Source organism: Tursiops truncatus, chromosome 3 (assembly GCF_011762595.2).
Source record: "Tursiops truncatus isolate mTurTru1 chromosome 3, mTurTru1.mat.Y, whole genome shotgun sequence".
NCBI classification, from domain to species: domain Eukaryota; kingdom Metazoa; phylum Chordata; class Mammalia; order Artiodactyla; family Delphinidae; genus Tursiops; species Tursiops truncatus.
In genome coordinates this window covers 57,580,205-57,593,217 of record NC_047036.1, presented here as the reverse complement: position 1 = coordinate 57,593,217, position 13,013 = coordinate 57,580,205, and the positions used below count along the sequence as shown (strand labels likewise).

The 13,013-nt window shown below is 42.2% G+C and overlaps 1 protein-coding gene across 3 annotated transcripts in view; it reads right to left on the bottom strand.

The window, feature by feature from the left end:
* The window catches only part of ARHGEF28 (Rho guanine nucleotide exchange factor 28), a 278,789-nt gene that overhangs the window by 178,001 nt on the left and 87,775 nt on the right, over nt 1-13,013 (bottom strand). For 2 of the 3 annotated variants that reach the window (XM_019929841.2, XM_073802206.1), the window contains exons 3-4: nt 10,021-10,168; nt 7,020-7,313 (exon numbers count right to left, since the gene is read on the bottom strand). In XM_019929841.2, the coding sequence (XP_019785400.2) occupies nt 7,020-7,313; nt 10,021-10,168 (442 nt within the window). The remainder of the gene's footprint in view (nt 1-7,019; nt 7,314-10,020; nt 10,169-13,013) is intronic. The other variant, XM_019929844.2, reaches the window with a different exon arrangement.

The following is a 13,013-nucleotide window of genomic DNA, read 5'->3' as shown; positions in this document are numbered from 1 at the left end:
GCAAAATGTAGATGTCACAGAAAACTGGCAGTTCCCACTGAGTCTCTCATAATGAACTGTTAATTCTCACTTAATGGCGTTTCCTGCAGATAAGCAATATTACCATTGCTCTTTAAACTCCTTAAGGGAACACTAAACTATTAGAACACATTTAACAGTTGCTGAATAACCCCCATTCTTATAAACTTTCTAAGTCCTTTTGGTCGACTGCATTTCTTTTCCTTTTCTCCCCATTAGTTGTAAAATAGAGAAAAACATTCTCCTTCAAAGGGAATTTATAAAGACCCTACTAGTAAAGCACAGCATCATGCTAACCACCCTTCTTCCTAGTAACAGCAGTCCTTATCCATCAAACCTATAGCCCCTGATGAGGTTTCTACTTCTCCTTTAAGTCACCACTCATTACACTGTGACTTGTTACTACAGATACTATTTGGACTTGCCCTTACAACATGTATTCTGCAACCAATGCACCATTTCTCTAATTTCTGGATTCAAGTTTAAATATGTTCTGGTTGCTATAACTCCACTGGTGTTACTTGCAAGGAAAGGAGCATACTCTTGATCTGATATTTGGAATTAATCATTAAAATAATACATTCTCTAAGTTGTTCTCGGTGGGTCCTACCCGTTCCATCCATTGCTTCTCTTTGAGGACAGTTCTCCAACCAACGATACAACCACAGAATGAGAAGCCAGTGCCCAAAATACACTGGCTGTGTATCCAAGACAGCCCTACAGAAAAGTTGCAAAAGCTCAGTTGGCTTACCCTAAATACTTTTTCCACTTATAAAACCAACTCTAAAGACAGGAATAAAGTTTAACTCTTTAAACTTGATAAAACAATCTAACAGATATTTTCTTTGCTTTATAAAAACTTTTAATGTATTTGCCCTACAGATTCAATTCATGGTGCCACCTTTCTTAAATGTTCTTACCACAAAAAAGAAATGGTAATTATGTAATGGTAAGGAGTTATTAATGCTATGGTGGTAGTCATTTGCAATATATAAATGCACCAAATCAACACACTGTACACCTTAAACATGCACAAATATGTTAATTATATCTCAATAAAGCTGCAAAACAGGTTGCTATGTTTTTATAATTGGTGTAATTAATGAAGAGTTCTATTTCTTCCACAACAAAGAACTTCTTTCTGCCTATTAAGGAGACCTTTGTACATACGAAGTACTTTTACCTAGAGACCTGCAGAAAAGTCCAAACTCATTTTTCACAACAGTAATTTACTTTGGCAGAAGATGTCTTGAATCTGCAAATTGTTGCTACATATTGGTTTGTAAGTGTAAATACATGCTGTGAGAGAGAGACTTTATATGACTTTTTTTTTAAGTAAAGGGGCTTTTTTTCCTCAAGTCAGAATGCATAATCAAGACAAGCTCTACCTAATTCCACAGGTTGGGAGAAGAGCTACTATGTTCAGAGGCAAGGCCATCAGTCCTCCGAGATGGCATTTGTAGTCCCTTTGGGATCTTTACTCAAATGGCAGCCTCCCCACTGGTGATGGCAAGTTTGGTGCTTGCCAGCCACATCAGGCTTCTGGACACACAAGTGATTGGAAGTCATTTGATTGAGCAGGAAGGGAAGACTTTAACTCAAGTTATCTGAGCACCAACAGAATAAAAAAAGAGTATATTTTATGCCAGTTAACCTAATTGTCAAAATTATGCCCATCTCTGAGAAAAGAGTTCTGTCCAAAAAACAAACAAGCAAAAAATTCAGAACAAAAAAGTTAACCATGAAATTTTATGGGATAGTATATTACTACTTAAAGTTTTACTGTAAGTGTGAGGCAGCTCAGAAGCTTTTATCATAAAAGCTATTTCACAGAAAGAATGGGTTTAATTTTATGAAACAGAAATCCAATTTTATTTATGGCACAAAATTAAATAAAACACAGGATATTTCCTTCCCTAGGAGAGTAACTTGGTTGCACTGTGAGTAATGATGGGTAAGATGCAGGGCCAAGGAAAGGCTCTGCTTTTCTTCATAAGACACAATACTCTGCTCAGATTCTGGCCCTTCTACGGGTTCTCAGGCCTTCCTGATAACTCTCAGTGTTTGAAAAGAAAGGAAAATAAGGGATTTATTATAAAATGCAAGGAAATACAGTAATGCTTCACGGTAAGGTTCCCATCAGACTCTTCCACGACCAAGTCATTACAGAAATCAATTTTACTCATTCTGTAACATCCTCTGTACCCCCCTATAAAACATAGATAAATACAAAGAATTTTAAATAAATGTGAACAGTAAGGTTTTAAATAGTTTTTGGACAGGTCTTAGGAGAAATAACTACTAGGGAAAAAAACTTTTCCATTTACGATGCTCCTACCATTAACACATGACGAACTCCAGTGGGCCACACGCCACAGTTTATTTCTCACTTTGCTAATGTAATTTATCTGCCTCAAAGACAAGCAACACTAATAAAATATGTATGCTGAAAAAAAGATGCATTGAGCTCGTAAGAGATTCTAAACGGCTTAGGTTATAACTCTACTACATTGAGGGGGAAGGACCAGGATTGTGACATAGGAGACTCCTGAACTTCCCTCCTCCCATGGAAATGCCAAACGTACAGCTATACACAGAGCAATTCCCACGGAGAGAAATCCAGTCACTAGCTCAATGACTCCCACACATAGGACTGGATGAGAAAATACCCACACTCACATGGGTAGGAAAGGCTGAGACATACGCTTGCCATAAACCCCACCCCCAGCTCAGCGCCATACAATCAGGAGGGAACCTCCAACTCCCAACTTTTCCCTGAGGAATCAAGGGTTTTCACCATACATGTAGCACCCCACCTTTTAAGGCTCCCACCTGGGATGGGCCCCCAAAACGCCCAGCTCTGAAGGCCAACAGGACTTACACCCATGAATCCCACAGGACTAGAGCAAATAAAGCAGCAGCTCTAGATGGGCATAAAAGCAGGCACCTAGGCTGTCTCCCCAGGGCTCAGTGTTGACTAAGCAGGCAGACACACCCATCTCCCAGTCGTTCCCTGGAAGAGATTTGACTTCATACTTTATAAGCTGCTGCCCGAGCGTCCAGCATCTAAGTGGAATGCATCTAGGGGCTGGCTGTCATTCTCCCTGGACCCCAAGGAAGCCAGTTGGCAATCTCTCTGGAAGGAGCTGCTTTTATGGTTGTCACTCAAGAGACAGGTCCCAGATCCCCTGGCACTGACAGCCAATGGGGCTTGCATTCAGGAGTCCCACAGGACTGCAGTGGATAAAGAAGCAGTTGTTAATGGGTGTACACATAAGTACTTGCTGTAACCATTCCCCCAAGGTTCTGCACAGAGGAGCAAGCCAAAAACACCCATCTTCCAGTCTTTCCCTGGAAGGGATTTGACTGCATACTTTGCTAGCTTATGCCTTCTAATCAGCCTGCATCTAGGTGCTGACTGAGATCCTCCCCCTTAGGACACTGATGGGTCTTGGTACACCCTCTACTACTGGGAGCCACTACGAACAAAGACAGCAACTTGGACTAGCACAAAGATTTAAGAGGCAACCAGGAGCTTGGGCTGGGATGATTGACAAGGTTCATCTACACAAGACCAGTCTGTCAAGACTGGGAGAGGGGGCTGTTTGATCTGATGCACAGAAACCAAAACAGAGTCCAGGAAAATGAAGAAACATAATAAGTTCCAAACAAAAGAACAAGATAAATCTCCAGAAACTGATCTTAATGAAATGGAAATAAGTGATTTATCTGATAGAGTTCAAAATAACAAAGATGCTCACCGAGGTCAGGACAGCAACACATGAGCAAAGTGAGAATTTCAACAAAGAGACAGAAAATGTTAAAAAAAAGTACCAAACAGAAATCACAGAGCCAGAGAATACAATACCTGAAATGAAAAATTCAAAAGAAGAATTCAACAGCAAACTAGATCAAGTGGAAGAAAGGATCAGCAAACTAGAAGACAGGGGGATGGAACTGATCTAATCAGAGGACTGAAAACAAAAAGGAGTATTAACCCTGTCCCTGAACACTGATGTTGTAGAGAAGTTCTATTACAAGTCTAGGGTGCAAGCAATGTTACCTCAAGTACTACAAACTGTTCTTAGAGAAAGTCTAGAAATTTACTAGAAATTTCAAGGAATTGTTTGCAATACCAAGATTTTGTCCTTTGCCTGTAGCTTCAGTTGCCCAGACCAACTGTAATTTGTTTTCCACATATGTACATACAATCTACTCTCTATACACAGAAATCCATTCACATACACACATGAGAGTCAACTTTTACTGAGAACTCAGTATGTTCAGACATTGTTGTAGAAGTTTCACCATACACTAATTCAACCATTGCAACAAGCCAATGAGGTGGGTACTATTATGCCTCATTTTAGAAATTAAAACCATGGCATCAGAACAGAAATAATTTGCCCAGATGATCTCAGAGACAGGAAGAAACTGGGCAAGGATTTGGCATATAATCTTTTTTTTTATATATAAATTTATTTATTCATTTATTTTTGGCTGTGTTGGGTTTTCGTTTCTGTGCGCAGGCTTTCTCTAGTTGCGGCGAGCGGGGGCCACTCTTCATCACGGTGCGCGGGCTTCTCATTGTCGTGGCTTCTCTCGTTGCGGAGCACAGGCTCCAGACACGCAGGCTCAGTAGTTGTAACTCACGGGCTTAGCTGCTCCGCGGCATGTGGGATCCTCCCAGACCAGGGCTCGAACCCGTGTCCCCTGAATTGGCAGGCAGACTCCCAACCACAGCGCCACCAGGGAAGCCCAGCATATAATCTTAATGACTATTACACTAGAATTGCTTTCAAATAGAATACAATGTCTCACCATGTAAAGCAACTGCTCCAATTTTTCTCATGAAAATACATATATCTATATAATATATACGTATATATCTTGGTGACATAAATCTGTCTGTTATAAGGATATGGATAAACCAAAGGGTCATGATAGATGGAGGCTTGGAAAACAAGAACACATCTTCAAACATCAATGAAAATGGCAATAAGATAACCCTTGGCAATTTGGTGGTTAGCCCAGTTTTCTCCAAACTTATTTGATTATGCATCTCTGTCAGCAAAAATAATTGCACATATGCCCCAAACCCAGAAAATTGTATGCATATACTACTGTCAATGTACAGACTGAAGATTAGGAAATCTTATTTCTAAATCTTAGGATAAAAAATAAATACAGCATGTGGATAACATGAATCCCACTTTGAAGGTTCTTAGTTTAGGCTGTTCATATGAAATTATGAAGTTCCATAACTTTCAGCAATTTATCATTTTGCAGAGGCACAGACTGAACCACTGCAGAGTCCAACCTGCTATGCTGAGAGAGTTGCTGTGCTAAGAAAGTACCCCCTCGCTGACCTACACCTGCCTCTCCATGAGGCTTTGAGGCTCTTTACTTATGTCTTTGAGCATGGTGACTAGTGAGAAATTATGAAAGCTTTATGTCTTTGTCAAAATGAGTCTGCCTTCCAAAATATAAAATACCCTCTAATATTATTGATAAAATTTGTTTTAAAAGCCAGGAGGCTTAAGCAAATGTAGTTCCTTAGCCAGAAAGTATATAATAGATAGATAGATAGATAGATAGATATGTATATATACACTCATATGAATGAATATATGTATATGCATGTGTACATACACCAATAAATATATGAATATATGTGTGTATATACATATGAATAAAGTTCCTTAGCCAGAAAACATTTTTTTCCTCCTATACATACAGGAGAATTACAATAGCAATATCTAGGATGTGCAACTCCTTAAAGGTCTCAGGATACACCGCTCATTCATTCAAGTACTTCCTGAGCACCTGTTATGTGCCAAGCTCTTTGCTAGGTCCTTGGGGATGATGGTGAGCAGAACACACACCATCCACTCCCTCAGGAAGCCCACCCCTTCATGCACATCAGTCAGCTGCCACACAGCTAAGTGGAGCACATGGGACTCAGGCACGGATGACTTCTTTCATCCAAGGTCTTAAGAAATAAGAAACATCCTTAAGTGCCAGGAGAGTTTAAGTATAACCCTAATAAAGGAAAGAAATGGAGATCCTCTCTGATTGTGGCTTATGACCTTATGATTGATTCTGCTTAAAAAAAAAAAACATACCCCTTTTACTTAGAGTAGTTCATTTAATCTTAATCCATGATCAACTTTAAACCAACCTGTAACCAGAATTTATCAGGAAGCAGAAACTCTTAAAGACAGCATCATCCCACCACAAAGCTAAAGTCATAGGAAGAATACAGAAAAACAGCAATAGTACATGTTTGTGTCCAATAAAATACAGAGCAAAATTCTATCTCCAATAAAATTATGTTATTTGTCATCACCATAAGTAGTATCTGTTGAACAGTGTAGCCTCATGAATAGTATGAGCTTATATACAACATCTATATCTTTGTTCACACAGATTCCGAATGGTTTTAAGAGTCTATTTAATGATATTGAGTCTATTTAGCCTTTTAGTAAAGAAGGGGCATCCAGACGTAACTCCAAAAGTTAGTATAAATATAGTAAATATGAATGCTGTCAGTGACACTGACATTTTCAAAGATGTCAATGCATTGGTTACATTTCCTGCATGGCCACATTTCTTCTCAGTGTTCCACAGAGTTGGCTGCATGTTCTTCCTTGCTCAATGACTCTACCTATTTGGAAATAGGACACCAATATCCCCTTCTTACAGCAAGAAAACATATCACAGGAAGCGGAGCCACAGCTCAAAGCAGCTGGCTCAAGAGCCTGCCACAAAGAAACAGTCCTTCCCTCCTTGAGGAAAAGCTCTTCACCCCCTGGAACAGAGTGGCATCAACCAGCCCAGAGATGAGTGGCTCAGAACGTCAGGGATCCCAGATTGAATAGTGCAAGGCTCAGGTCAAAAGCAGGCAGGAAAACCCACCCAGGCAAACAGGCAACAAATTGTAAGGCACATTTGAACTTGACATAGAGAGGAGACATCTCAATTTCCTGGTAAGGACCCACCTTCAAGTGAAGAATTTCCCAGGACAGTCCACCCAAGAGGCAACTCCAGATGGGTCAGAGCCAGCACGAGCTCCTCGTCCAGAGCAGGCAATGCTCCCGCCGTCAGGGCAAATGGGGTCAGCAAGGTCTGGTGGCTACTGGCTGTGAGGCGATCGGCTTGGGTGACCAGCAAACGAGCCAGCCTGCAGGCCATGTTGTCCACATAGGTCACGGAGTCAGAGCCCATGGTCACAGGGGAGTAACCTTCCGAGCAGAGGCACACAGACACCGTCACCGTCTCCTGAAGCCTGTGGCCTGGATGACAAGATAGTGAACAGTTCACCCAGAGTCTGCAGAAGATGCTCTCCCAGTGTCCAAAGCTTTGGCCTGAGCATACCACACGCTCCAGGAGAGCAAGGCAGAAAGGAAATGCGGCCAATTATCTTTAAATGCTGCCAAGCCTGTGGGTCCAAATGAACACTGACCCCATCTTCTTCCAGTGACTCCTGCTTTTCAAACTGACCTTTATGAGCTCTGACCATCTCAGGGCTGCTTTCCCATCATTACCACTGTTATTTGGCATAGCTTCACCTTGTACTTCTAGCCAACCATCCAATTCAAGTTTGTCGTCTTAAAGGCCTTTGCCCTTTCCTGTTCTGGCATTTCCTTCTGAGTCATATGTTTTTATATATTTATTTAGGTGATAGTTTTATAAGGTAGCACCACAAAGTTACACAAGTTTACCCTAGTTCCTCAGAGTTCTTCTGAACGTGAGTAGGGTGGGTAAACACTTCTCAACAGAAACATTATATATACTGTTCATTGGCCCACCACCACTTCTGAGAACGGCTTCTCTGTCTTGTAGATGTTCTTAATACTTCTGTTGGGTGGTCGCCTAATCCTGCTACCCTTCCCTCTGCTTATACTCCATTTTACCAAGGTTGGTGAACTTCTACCCAGGTATGTTTTTATGTTGTCCTCGGCAGAATGTCCAGGAATTACCACCACCAAACTTCTGTGATCATGATATTAACAGCTGGACAGAAGAAGGGCTAACATTCAGCCACCACTGGCCCCCAAGCAAACGCCTAATGGGTGCAAATCATCTTTGCTCTGCCTTATCCTCCAAAGCTTTTCCCCAGAAGCTATGCTGCCAGGCTTCAAGGAATAAAAGCGTCCCAGGTTTACCAGGCAAGAGCTACTGCTATCGTCACATCATTGCCTTTTTAAAGTGGTCCAATGGTACAGCACAGAGCGGAGTCCCTACCCCCAGACCACACACGTCCACTGTATACTACAGAAAACTGTTGTACCTACTTTGGAAAGGTACCCTGGTAAAGCTGTGTCCAGGAAAATGTACGATTCAGAAATGTGGAACTGTCTGCAGTGAGTTTGTTAAAATCAAGGTAAGAACTCTCCCTTCTAAGCAGGCCACAATATAATCATAAAAGATTTTCTGTAACACACAAGGAGTAGGGAGGAGGTTCACCCCTACACGCAAGTAAAGAAAAAGACAAAAGTTTTGATGTTAGGAGTGGCGTTTTAGTTATTATTTTTATTCTTTCTCTTATAAGAGGCTGATAAAAAAAAAAGAGAAAAACCAAGAAAACAGGGCCAAGCTAAATGCAGCAAAAACATCAATGTAAATACCAAAGCAAAAGGGAGAGGCAAAAGAGACTAGCAGCCAGTATAACTCTGTGCCATTAATGTGGTTTGACTTTTTTTCTTGTGAGGATGGGAGTTACTGGGCCTGAGAGAGAAGCGCTTAAAATTGCCCAGGGCTTCCCTGGTGGTGCAGTGGTTGACAGTCCGCCTGCCAATGCAGGGGACATGGGTTTGTGACCCGGTCTGGGAAGATCCCACATGCTGCGGAGCGGCTGGGCCCGTGAGCCATGGCCGCTGAGCCTGCGCGTCCGGAGCCTGTGCTCCGCAACGGGAGAGGCCACAGCAGTGAGAGGCCCACATACCGCAAAAAAAAAAAAAAAAAAAAAAAAAAAATTGCCCAAAGCCCCAGAAATTGCACAATAGATTGATTCAGTGACCAAACCCAGGTAGGTCTGAAAGGTCTTTGTACATCACTACAATTCTCTATGTCTGTGTTTGCATGTTTCCTGTCTTCCTTCTTCCCACATGCAACAGATATACTACAGAAGCACTTAGAAACATTTTTCTTTTAAAAATGAGGCCAGTCTTACCTATTAAAAAATTGAAGGTTCCCTCTATGATACAATTTAAGAAGGCCTAAGAGACCCACAGTTAAAACCAACCAATCAACAAACAAGAAAAACACCACAAACCCTCCTTTCCTGCCCGTAACGGCATATTAATTGCACCTTTAGTCTACAGCTTGATGTCTCAGATGTACAACCCACATGCCAATGAACATACAAAACAACTGTACCTGAGGAGGGGCTGTTACTTCATGATAACACATTAACACGATACATTAATTTGTCATCTGTCACCGTGGTACTTGAAGACAGCTGGGAAAATTACAGGTTTCAGAATGTGAACATTCTGGTGGTGGGAAGAGACAGTTCTGGAAGCTGAGATCCAGCAGGGAAGTGTCTGGATGGACATGCTGCTAAGGAAGGAACCCCTGCCACCCAAAAGAGCAAAGCAGAGAGCAGCTGCTGGACTGACCACAGGAGAATGAAGACCACTGTCAAGTATCTCAGATCTGCCTTAGCTGCCCTTGGCCACGGCCCCGGGACTGCAAGCAGCAATACGAAGACAGAGCGTCTTCTCCACGGGATTGCATCCAGGGCACCCCCAACCTGGAGGTTAAGTCCAAGGTGGGCTGCTCAGGGAGCTGCAGACACAGCTGGAAGCGGCTCAGACGTGAGATAACCCAGTGTGAGTGTTCTTCCTTACATACACATACACACACACACACACACAAACGCACAAACACACATTCTCGCACACACATACACTCTCACTCATACCCATCCCACCTTGGAGCACCATGAAGGTGCTCACAGACAGGTTTTTCAATTGCACAATAAAGAGGACACCTCACCTGGAACGCTGGATTGGAGAACGTTATCCTCTGTGCGCTCTGCAATCACGATGTGTCTCTGATGAGATCCGTTATAAACGAAGTAAAACTCGGCATCTTTAGGAAGATAAACATTTTTGCCAAACTTCGCATAGACCGTCATCTGCCCCTGAAAAATGAACAAGTCAAGGTATCATCACACTTCCTCGTCCTGGCTCTAAGAAACCACAATAAAAAGGGCCCCGAGGGCTTCCCTGGTGGCACAGTGGTCGAGGGTCCGCCTACCGATGTGGGGGACGCGGGTTCGTGCCCCGGTCCGGGAGGATCCCGCGTGCCGCGGAGAGGCTGGGCCCGTGAGCCATGGCCGCTGGTCCTGCGCATCCGGAGCCTGTGCTCCGCAACAGGAGAGGGCACAGTGGTGAGAGGCCCGCGTACCGCAAAAAAAAAAAAAAAAAAAAAAAAAAAGGGGCCCCGATACAAAACAGGGTCCTTTGTAATGTTCATTTGATGTGGGCGAGCCCAAATATCATGAATCCTTCCTCCTAACAACAATGTTTTGGACGACAGGGCAATGTTTCCTGATCTATTTAAGTATGCGTGTCAGAGCTGGTTTGTTCTGTTTTCAAAACTGAAGAAGTTAGAGCATACAAAAGAATTTCTTTATTTACTAGATGTGCAATTATGATACTTGGTTGTATTTTACTTTCTTTGAATTCCTACTACCTGAGGAACATCATTGCTTGTATTAATCTTTTCCTGTACCTGAGATACCACCATAGTATAAAGCTTCAAAATAACTATTCTTAGCCATGTCCTTACACTGTACTGGGCCACAGTGGCTTGTAAGAACCTTAATTAAATATTCACAAACATTGCCAAATAAACAGCACTATGTGATCCAACACTTGCTGTGCCCTTTCCCACTGGTTTGTCTTCTCTGAGGGATTTCTCTGTCTTCTTTCTTATCTAGCCTGGCCTCACACTTTCTCTTGAAAGCTTCTGGTTGGCACAAAGCCCTGCTAAATATCCCGGTCCCAAGGAGAGGAGCTGCCAGCCTGGGTCACTGAGGCACACTCTGAGGAAGGAAGGAAGGAAAGAATGGATGGGCAGCAGGCTAATGCTCCCCAGCATATCATAATCCAGAGGTGGTGTCGGGCCATTCAATAAGTGCTACAACCAAGGCAGCAGGGACGGGATGAGCCTGCCAGATTGTCTGGGGCCTGGAAGGCTTCAAGGATTCGGGATGCTCCCTCCCCCAACCACAAAAAGGCAATACAAAGGGGGCCTCCAGGGAGCAGGTACATACCACCCAGCTTGTGGGAGTGGCAGGAAAATGGAAACCAGGAGGTGGGAAGGGTCACCCACTTTGGAGGGCCTCCAGAGCTCAGCCCAGTGTGGAGAAGCATCTGGGCTTTTGTGTGCTTGCCCAACAAAAACAAACCCACTCTTCGAGAGTTCCTCAGCCCGTGACAGGAGAGAAGAGTGAACACAGAAAAGCCTCCACAGTCTCCTTGACATCTGTTTGCCTTTGATGATAATTAGCATGGTATTCCTTAGGATATCAAGAGGTAGGTCAATCAAGGACCAAAAAAAAATCAGCGTGGACCTCCTCTTTCCAGTAACTACATGGTTGTTCTAGCGAAAATTTTAAAAATAAACGGGCTATGTTTCCCTAGTGGTTTGCAATCCATCACACACATAAAACATCATCTTGAATCCTTAATAGGAATAAATACACATTGTGGAGTTCTGAAAAAAAAAAACCAGTTCACAGTTTTGAATTGTCCTTTCTCTGTGTGTGTGTGCACGCGTGCACACACACAAACACATAATCAATAGAAAGTAACACGCCAAGAAAAATCTACCATACAATAGCTTCCAAAAAAAAAAAAAACGAAGTTCAGGAAGAGGATCTGAAAAGCAAAAAACAATAACAAACGTCTGACATGACAGACAGAGGAAACTTAGATGAAATTCCATTTCCTAAAAACAGAAGAACAGCTTGCTTTAGTCATGTTCCCGGTTTCTAAAGAGACTGTTAATTATCCACGGACAAAATCTGAACCGACCTGTTGGTGATACATTTTTGTAATGCTAGAAAATAAATTGTATAAACAGATCAAAGTTTTCCACAGATCACAAGGATATCTAATCTGTATCTATTCGAAACAACGATCATATTACTACTTGATTTGGTTAGGTGAACCAGGACCACAACTTATGAAAGTGTTTGCAACCCTTTTCAATGCAATACAACTCCAAACAGGAGAGTTTTATAATTCAACCATGCCTCCCTTTCAACACCATACCAGGCTTTATATTGGTCAAAGAAGATAAATAACAGTCAGGTCAGAAATAAGACAGGGCCATTAAAGAGAGATGCTCAGAAGTCTTAGCACTAAGAATAATTCAGCAATAAAAAGGGTCTCTCATTTGCTAATCACAAAGAGATCAGAAAGATATGGTGAAGAATATTGTGGGAGGAGGAGGGAGGGGATGATATAGAAATGAACAAAGAGACCCAATGAGATAGAAAGGAATGGGGGGTGGAGTGGCAGGAGAGGAAGACAGGGAAAGGAAATATGAATATGAACAAGAACGTTTTCATTCAGAAAAGCTGGACAAAGCTCAAAGGAGATTTAGATAAAGCTACCAAGAAGACCAGCAGAAGGAATGAGCTTCTCATCATGTGCTGAGGAACAAGCACAGCATAAATGATAAGGCACAGGTGACAATTTTTGACTAAGACTGAGGACTTTCTAATCACTGTGGCCATTCAAAATCTACTTTTCTCAAAAGGCCACTCATTTTATTAATGGCAAAGATAAATTCCAATGTACAGATTTCCAGTGTGTCGCCATTATTTCCCCATCTGGATTTAATTGCATACTTTGTTTCAGGCAATTGAAAACTATAAATTTTTGTAAATGAATGTTGGCATCAATATCAGAATCATTCTGCTTCTATGCAGAAAAAATAGAGATGTGTTATAACCTTTCTGTCAATTCACTATA